General features: G+C 38.2%; 1 protein-coding gene across 1 annotated transcript; it reads right to left on the reverse strand.

Moving 5' to 3' along the window:
* Positions 1-263: 263 nt before the first annotated feature.
* hmgb2a (high mobility group box 2a) lies at positions 264-3592 on the reverse strand. The gene is made up of 5 exons (XM_078267051.1): positions 3483-3592; positions 2442-2601; positions 1375-1520; positions 1079-1253; positions 264-943 (listed from the first exon to the last, which is right to left on the reverse strand). Exons 2-5 carry the CDS (start codon positions 2586-2588, stop codon positions 767-769), a joined length of 645 nt encoding a protein of 214 aa, XP_078123177.1. The 5' UTR covers positions 2589-2601; positions 3483-3592; the 3' UTR covers positions 264-766.
* Between the last annotated feature and the right edge of the window lie 5533 nt (positions 3593-9125).

Consider the following 9125-nt stretch of genomic DNA (forward strand, 5'->3'; position numbering starts at 1 on the left):
CTCATGTATTATATTAAGTTTTGCTACTGCCCACTGATTATTATTCAATTGTATGTATAGATGCCTTTAGTTTAGACTATAGGGAGCATAACAGTAGCCTGCTAATGTGATTTAGAAGAAAAGAAAAAAAACTAACAGTTGCCAAGTCACTATAAAAGAGCAGTCAGATCCATTACTTTGTCAAAGAATTTGTGCCAAGTTACCTGTATAGCTGGAAGTTAGAGTCACTAACGCTTAATACCCCAAAAATCCAATTAAACACATTTATAATATACAAAATTTTATTACAAAAAAGTGTTCGTTCTACATGAAAGTTTTCAAAACTCCACTTTAAAAATGGCTTCAGACATTTTTAATCAAACTACAGATAACTCTGGTAGTAAAATGACAGTGAAGAAACAGCACCACTAAACCAAAAACATAAGCAGTGCTTCCAGAAACAATACATTTTTTAAAACCGATTTGCTGCTGTCCACTGCTTGTACAGGAGTTAGTCCATTGTATTTTCACAGGAATTCATTCTAGCTGCCCGTTTAGATAGCAATGAGAATCCAAGACGTAACAAACTTGAGTTCAGCAGAAAAACTGTTTAAAATAAAAAATGTGGGGCCTAAGTGACAAAATAAAATCTAAATCCCTGAATTTGAAAAGGAATCCAGGTCTGGTATCCTACAGAGGCAGACCAACAGGGACAGCAGGCTATACTGATGGAATCATCCACACAAAAAATTAAGCTGAACAATGCATTGCAGAACATATAAACCGCTTAGTCATCATCGTCGTCATCATCGTCATCCTCCTCATCGTCATCCTCTTCCTCGTCATCATCATCATCATCGTCGTCAACTGGTTGTGCTTTCTTGGCAGCGGGCCTGCCTGGGCCACTCTTCTTACCAGCATCACTCTTCGCTGAGCCCGATTTGGCTTTGTAAGCAGCAACATCCTTTTAATAATAAAAAAAAAAAGACCGTTTATATAACCCCTTATACAAATGTCAGTGGTTTGGTCAGTAGGGTCTTTTCATAGGTTATAATACAAATCTAAACAGTAACTTAAACAATTGGGCAAAGATGGATACCTTCTCATATTTTTCCTTCAGCTTGGCAGCCCTGGCCTCATAGGGTGCCTTGTCTTTGGCAGTCTGTGTAGACCAAAACTCTCCAAGCTTCTTGGCGATGTCACCTATTGAAATACCAGGATTCTCCTCCTTGATTCTGGGGCGGTGATCAGAGCAGAAGACGAAGAAAGCGGAACTGGACAGAAAAGCAAATAAATTTGTCAGAAAGCACGTAGAAATGTAGCTAGTATTTTGTAAACTTGTGTCATCTCTCAACTCGATAAAACCTAGATGGGGATGTGGGGTTTAAAACTTACGGTGGCCTTTTGGGTGCATTAGGGTCCTTCTTCTTCTTGCCCGGAGCACCTCTAGGAGGGACGTATGTTTTCATCTCTCGGTCATAGCGGACCTTGTCAGTCTTGGCCATGTCCTCGAACCTCACCTTCTCCTTGGCAGACATGTTCTGCAAAAACAGAAGCCACAGATTTTAGCAAACTCAACCTTCTGAATATAAAAAAATATATAACTGTATACCTTTCAGATACATAACAGATTATAGAAATTTGCATCTTAACTTCTCATTGAAAATACTATGAACTAACATCCTTATGTTGGGATATCCTCTCATTTTCACTAAACAAGGTCCATTTGTTAAGTATGCCCATGTCATCAATAGAAAGCTATGCAGAGAGTGGGCAAAATAGGGACACCAAAGCAGCTACACTAAAGGTACTCACTATCAAATCCAATGTACAGTTAATATATTAAATATAAAGCTACTTGTTACATAAATACCTAGATGTGTCAACATTTAGTCATTGTGCAACATGTCTGCTGATGGCAGAAGTTGGCAATTAGGTACACTTAGATTTTTTTCTTCTACTCATTTATCAAAACATGAGTGATTAGTTACTTAAACTAGTTATACGTATATCCAATTACTTCCCCACATGATTAATTTATACTTTGCCTGTTATGTTAACGCACCATATAGCATTCAGTTAGTTTTAATGCATTTCATACATACAATATTCCCATTAAGCCCACTATTTCACTCAGGATTCTCCTTTAAACCATTTTAACCCAAAAATACTGTTATTGTTCCAATTGTAAATTTGACTAATTCATTATTGCACTGGTTGTTGCATCTGCCATTTTAGTTAACCATTTTTAAATGCTGCCAGCACACTGTAGGATGGCTCATGCCAGATGTTGAAATATTCAGTCCATACATTGAAATAAATACTCATTTAAACCCAAATGATCTTTGGGGCAGGAATAATAATTAAAAATGTCCTGGCAGATTAAGTGGTATTCTGTTTCACATTTGTTTGGATGATTATTATTATTATTTGTTGTTCAATGTTTTATTTTATTGACTCACCCGCCATCTCTCAGAGCATTTCTTGGAAAACTCTGAAAAGCCTACACTGGTCCCTGGGTGCTTCTTTTTGTGCTCTTCACGGCAAGTGGCAACAAAGAAAGCATAGGAGGAGGTCTTGCCTCTTGGCTTATTTGGGTCCTTTGTCATGACTGCGATTGATCTAGAAACAAAGGGCAAAAACATCACATGACACAGCGAACCCAGCATCTGGGCATGCAATAACGTTAAAGTTACAACGTCGGGCCTAAATTACTCTAGCTTGTAACGTTTTCTGCATAATTACCAAACGTCACATGTTAATTTAGATTAGCTAGTAAAGTTAAACATGTTGTTATCAAGTCGTTCATTAAGTATTGAAAGTAACATTATTGTAGCAAAAACAGGATAATGAAACGACCACGGGTGTTTAAAGGCTCTAATCGGATTTCATTTTCTCCGGGACAAAAAGACGACACCATTTTGCATCTTCCCGCCTAAACGTGACTGCGCGAAAAGCTTACTAAACCATGTTACCTAAAGCGATTACTTTCAATTTAAGGACTCCTATTCAGCCTTTAACTGTAGGGCAACTAACCAGAGAGTTAGTTTAAACCAAATGGCAAATTCAAACTTGGGGAGCTGCACTCGTTTTACGCTAGCAGCTAAGCTACCAAACGAAATGGCGTTTGAACGGCATGTTGCGCACACAGCGATGTTAAACCTGTGGCCTGTGGCACAATGTCGAACGAGGCCCAAAACTTCGCCGTTTATAATTTGGATTAACCAGAAAACAACGGCTTTCGTCGTCGTCGAGACCTCAAGATAACAGTTATGATCTAGCTAACGTTACGTAGCTAGCTAACAAACATTACGCTGAATATACGAACGACTTAGCTAGCTAATTCACCAATATATAATTTAGTTTGTATAACGTTACATGCACAACTCGTAAATTAGCTAGGTCGTCTGAGACACTAACGTTAAACCAAACTAACAAAGATTAAAAACGACTTCCAATAACAAAATTATCAAGAAATAATTCCAAAAACGGCGGGGCCTTACCTTCTCTCAGCAAGACAAGTTGTGAACGACTGAATAAGGACAAAAGCTCGACTGTTTTGTCACTGCCTGCGACGCCGAACTAACTTAACTACACGTACTTCCACAACTCCTCCCCAACAGCAGCGGATTGGCCAGATTTAAGCATTTACATTTGAATGTAGGGCAAAAAAAAGACACGCCGCTGTGATTGGTTGTATGGTTGCTATCATGTTTGTATGCGTTGTTTGTATGCTCATTGGTTGAACGGGGCTTTTAAACATACGGCGCGAAAAGTTCTTTGTTTGCTTCGAGTCAAAATATGTTCATTACATCTGTTGATGTGTGGTCGGGGTTGGGCTTGTGCCGCGTTGTAACCGTTTGTTTTCTAGATGAGACTGACAGCAGCGGAAACAACTATAGGTCTGTTTCTATTTTATTTCGTTCAAGGAGATTCAAACTGCCTGTTAGGTCAAATCAAAAACAAAACTGCTTCAACTTAAAACTTAATTTGTTTTCGTATCTGGCACAGATGACAGGTAATCTAGAAAATAAAAATAAAACTCGCGTATTTAGATTTTCCCTTCAAAATGCAACATATCACTGTTTATACAGGAATATATGGAATATAATAGGAATATAAGATTGTGTGATTGTACAAAATAAAACAACTAGTCAGATGTTTTCATTTTAGGACACACTGTATCAAATGATAGTATATTCTAGATGAGCACTGAGAAAGTTCAGGAGCAATGACAGTAACACAAACAATGTGTTGTTTTTTAATTCATTGGAGGAATGTGCACAATTGTGAAACATTGAATGTGTCAATTTTTGTCAATAAACTCCATAATGTAATTTTTATTATTTATTATCAATTCAAACAGCAACAGGGGCAAGGGGATGTAAATTGTCTGGTAAAAACAAAGTCACAAAACGTTCAAGAGCATTTGTCACTAGTTGGCAATATTGACAGCTAACATTAGGCCTTCTTCCATTTAGCATTTTATTTTCTGTGTACTGCCTACCATATTATTAATAATTTCAGAGTTCAAAGATCTTTAGGTTTTTTTGGTTTGTTTCCTTCACATTTTTGCCATTTCAATCAGGAGAGACTTCATTTAATAGTGAAATAAGTTTATTGAACATGGTGCATGATAGGATATGTTACAGTCAGGTTTGAGAGAGAACACGCCTGTGCTGATCTATTTCTAAGCATTACGAAAAAAGGTTTGTTTTGATAACATGGAAGTACATATTCTCTATAATCATCAGTAAATGAATAACTGCAGGGGTGCATGCAGGTATTAAAAAAGGGTTAAAGCCTGCTGCTACAAAGGACTAAAAGGACCTCTGCTGCCAGGTTTTCAATGACAGGTTGTATCGACACACACAGCAGACAGCCAACACATTAAATATGAATGCAAACATTTACATTTAACTACAGAAAGTCCCTGTAAGTAAAAATGAGTCAGAAAGGAGTTTCAAAAGAAAATGTGGAATTGATTAGACAGAACCCGGGACAAGTTTTGATGAATGCAAGAAGACAATGGCAATATTTTCAAGAACCCAGACAACCAGCTCCAAATCCCTGTACCAAGAAAGTATGTAACTTGGTGGAGAGATTAGTGCACATATATTAATGCTACAATATGAACATTATTAAATAATTCTAATTGAAACAAAATACTGTGTCATAATTCCACAAAAAATAGAAACTTAATATAATGTATGGAGTAGACTGAATGATGAATTATAATTCCTACTATAAATGATCAATTACAGTCTAATAAACCACAAATAAATAAATAAGTTACTCTTTGTCCATTCCTGCTCAACAGATTACTTCTCAGGGAAGATGGGGTTGACAGATTTGCCTAATTAAAAAGGAATTAATTGAATATAGCTTTGCTCCAATACTGTTTTTTTGCAGTATGCACAGGCCACATTGTATTTCATCACTTTAGGTTATCCAACCTTTTTGGTAGACTGGTGTCTCATGGTTGATCATGTCTGGGATGTTGGTCTCATTCAGTGTAATTAAATGCCCTATACTGTCAGTTTACTGCAGTAGGCTAATCACTCCTCTTTTTTTTCTTTTCTTTTCATTTTTTTTTTTTTTACATGTGATGTAAATGAGAAACCCAGTTGGAGTGGATTGAAGGTAATCTATGTGAGCCTGTGGTCAGACCTCAGAACCATTGTCTTTACAGATGCATATAGAATATGGGCTATCTATTTGGATGAGCTGGGGGTGGGTGGAAAATACATGTCAAAGAAAAACATCAGTAACATGTTTTTCCTTTTATTGGGGCAAATGGTTCATTGCAAATCTATTCCCCACTTAGTTAAGTACTCCAAGTGAACACAGCAACCGTAACAACATGACAGTCTATACAGCACTACAAACTATGGCCTAAAAATGGAGCTCCCATGGAGTTGAACCTTTCTAAAACATTAGCAAAATGAAACAATAAGCCACAGAAAGTTAGTTATGAAAACCTTTGCAGGACACATTTTTCATGCTATTTTAATCCTACATGCTATCCAATAGCAGTAAACATTTGCATGTATTTTATATAATTGTAATTATAACCCTTAACTTTTACATTGTCAGAGATGTAGGCTAGAGCATTGGTTCCCACCTGTAGCACTTTCTTTCTGAGAGTTATGTGAGAAGATCAATACTATGTCTGTGTCATAACCTATAATGAGTTGTAACAAATAGACATAGATTTGTTTTAAGCATTCACAAGCCAAAAAAGCTGTGAACCAATGGGTTACAGCATGATCTGATGCAATGCAATAAACACTGGTTCTCAGCTGCATGTACTGTAAAAGCCGAACATGGTGTACCTACCGTTGGTGTTTTTAACACTTTTTAAGTTTAAGCAAGTTAATCTGTCTCATTTGTGGAGATCCTGTATCTGCCCACAACAAGGTTTACTTATCCTCTGGAAATGTCATGACAATTCTGACGAGAGAGATGTGAAGGAGTTTCCTATCCCACAATGTCTGTATGAACTCAATATGAGAGAAAGCGTCTTTCTCCCCCCAAGTGTGTAAAGTGTCCTTGGAAATCCACCTTGAAAATGTCCATGTTCCTTGGGGAAGTAACCTGCCGAGGTGTTCTTTCTTTGTAGATCTAAGTGGGTGTCATTAAGATGTGATGTCTCCCATCTTCCGAAAATGTAGCAAACTGTGGTCCTTTGTTATGCTATTTAGTTTCTAACCACTTTAAGGCGTGCCAACACTTTGACATCAATCAGCAATATTATGTTTCCATGCTGGTTGTTTGCATTTGCATCAGTGTCTGTCAGAAAATCTTAGCTGGCTAAGTTGATGGTATGTGATCCCCTGGGAAAACACAGGCCACTAGATGACTAGATGGCCGCATTCTTGTTATGAATTCTGTTTTATAATCCCTTTGTTTCCGTCTTGCAGTTTTTCAGCATCATGCACCCCTTCACTGTTTCTCCATTTGTATGCTGTCCCAAAATTCCCTGTATTCCTATTTAAGTTTGCACACTTGTTGAGCTTGGTGAGAGAGAGGCCTTTAGTTTCATGTTGACTGTACACCGCCCGGGGTGCATGGTGGCATGCACTTTTGCGAAAAAAGAAGAAGAAGCTATCTTATTTTGTTAGTAGACTCAGTTATGAGGCTTGAGACGGAAGTGAGTTTACGGAATAAAGGATTTTTTGTTTGAACGGAAATTTAAAGTACAGATTGTGTTAGACCTGTCAAATCAGTACATGATTGGAAATGGCACACCTCAAGAGAGAAACATGCTCTGGTTTATTGGCATGCCTTTAAACCAATCACAATTGTCTTGGACGGCGCCAAGCGCCGGACGAAGCCCTGATGCGGCTGAAAAATAGCCTCGGGAAGGAACTTATACATGTGTGACAGAAAACTCAGATTGGACAGATAGTCTAGCTAGCTGTCTGGATTTACCCTGCAGAGATCTGAGCGGCAATTAACCATATAGTCCTCATAAATCCACCTGAGTTTAAAATTCCAACACAAAGAAAGCGTTAGGGAACAGACATCCGGCCGAAAAGAAGGACATACGGCGGAATTTCCAGCGGAAACGGAGCAATCCCAGAAGTGGAAGGTCGTGGATATAGACTATAAAACACAGGACTTTCAAGCCAGGGAGCGTAGTTTGCTTCCCGGGGAAAACAAAAGACTTTCACCCAGGAAATGCGTGCTCCTTGGGAGTGTTTCAATCCAAAACACGATCTTTTCCCTAAACTTAACTAGTCGTTTTGCTGCCTATCATACTGTTCATAAGAATGCGTTGAAGGGTTGGAACATTCAAATTTCGGGGAGTTCTTTTTGATTCAAGGTTAACTCGGGCAGACCATATCAAGAAAAAAGAAGATAAATGCATGTCATAAATGTGATGAGGTTTTAGACTGGTAAGGAATGGGTTGGATTGATGCAGTATTGCGTTGGGGTCAGCAGCCAGGTCTCTTTTAGGAAAATTGGTTGTGATTCAGGCACAAGCATTGAGAGTGTGCAGTGGGGCTTTTTGAACATTGCCAGTACCTGCCCTACAGGTGAAAATGGGAGAAATTCCATTGGAAATGAGAAGGATGCAACTAATGGTAAATTACTGGGTTTACACTGTGGAGTTGTTGACAGTGTTGGTTGTGTTAAAATGGGTGAAAAAAATTAGGCAAGATAAGGATTTAATATGTTCAGACTCATCCTCAGCCCTAGCAAATTTAAAGTGGAAATGAAACAGCCTGATTTTGACGAGCCAAGTCTTTCCCTTCAAACAGCCGTCAAAATATACTATATAAAGTCCTTCAGTCAGTTACAAGATTAACAAATCAGGGATATCAGGTCAAATTTCTGTGGGTTCCAGTCTATATAGTGTGAGGGGGAATGAGAGGGTGGATGAGTTGACAAAGAGGGCTTTAAAGAAAGGAAATATAGCAATGCAAACCAGTATCAGTAAAGCAGTAGTCAAATGTTTAATCTGGGGGGGGACAACCAAATGTGGCAAGAAAGGTCGGACAGAGAGGGGACAGGGAGGCATCTATACCAAATTAAAAAGAGTGTAAACATTTTGTATTGCACACAGGAGAGAATAAATTGTGTTGACAAGGCTGAGGTCAGGAAAAGGAGTTTGTAGAGCATGTAGTTTTCAGTTCTACCGGGTATGGGACGCATATAGAGGTGATGAGAATTAATCTCAGGGAACTAGGGTGCAGAAATTCACATTAAAAGGATTATAGAGAATCGGTGAGAAAGCACAGGCCAAGGCACTGTTAGTGTTTAATCCCCACACCGGAGCAGAAGGTGGCAGTAATGCACCAATGAGCTGGATGCCAACGGCTGTAAAACACAAACTTTTTACTCGGTTAAGGTTAGGGAACACAGGGTTAAAAAGTACATTGTTCTTATTGAAAAAGGCAAAATCAGAAAATTGTGAAGTATGTGGAAGTAGGGAGACAGTAGAACATGTGTTAACTTGGTGTACAAAGTCTGATGTAGAAAGGGAAAGATTAAAAGACAAAGTGATAGAAATAGCTAGGGAATGGAGTATCAAGGGAATATTAGAAATAGGAGAAAATCAAACTGAGATGAAAAGGTAATTATTAAAATTTTTACATTAAACAAGATAAATAAATAGAATATGAGTAGTATGAGTAGTT

This window comes from Sander vitreus, chromosome 2 (genome assembly GCF_031162955.1).
Source record: "Sander vitreus isolate 19-12246 chromosome 2, sanVit1, whole genome shotgun sequence".
NCBI classification, from domain to species: domain Eukaryota; kingdom Metazoa; phylum Chordata; class Actinopteri; order Perciformes; family Percidae; genus Sander; species Sander vitreus.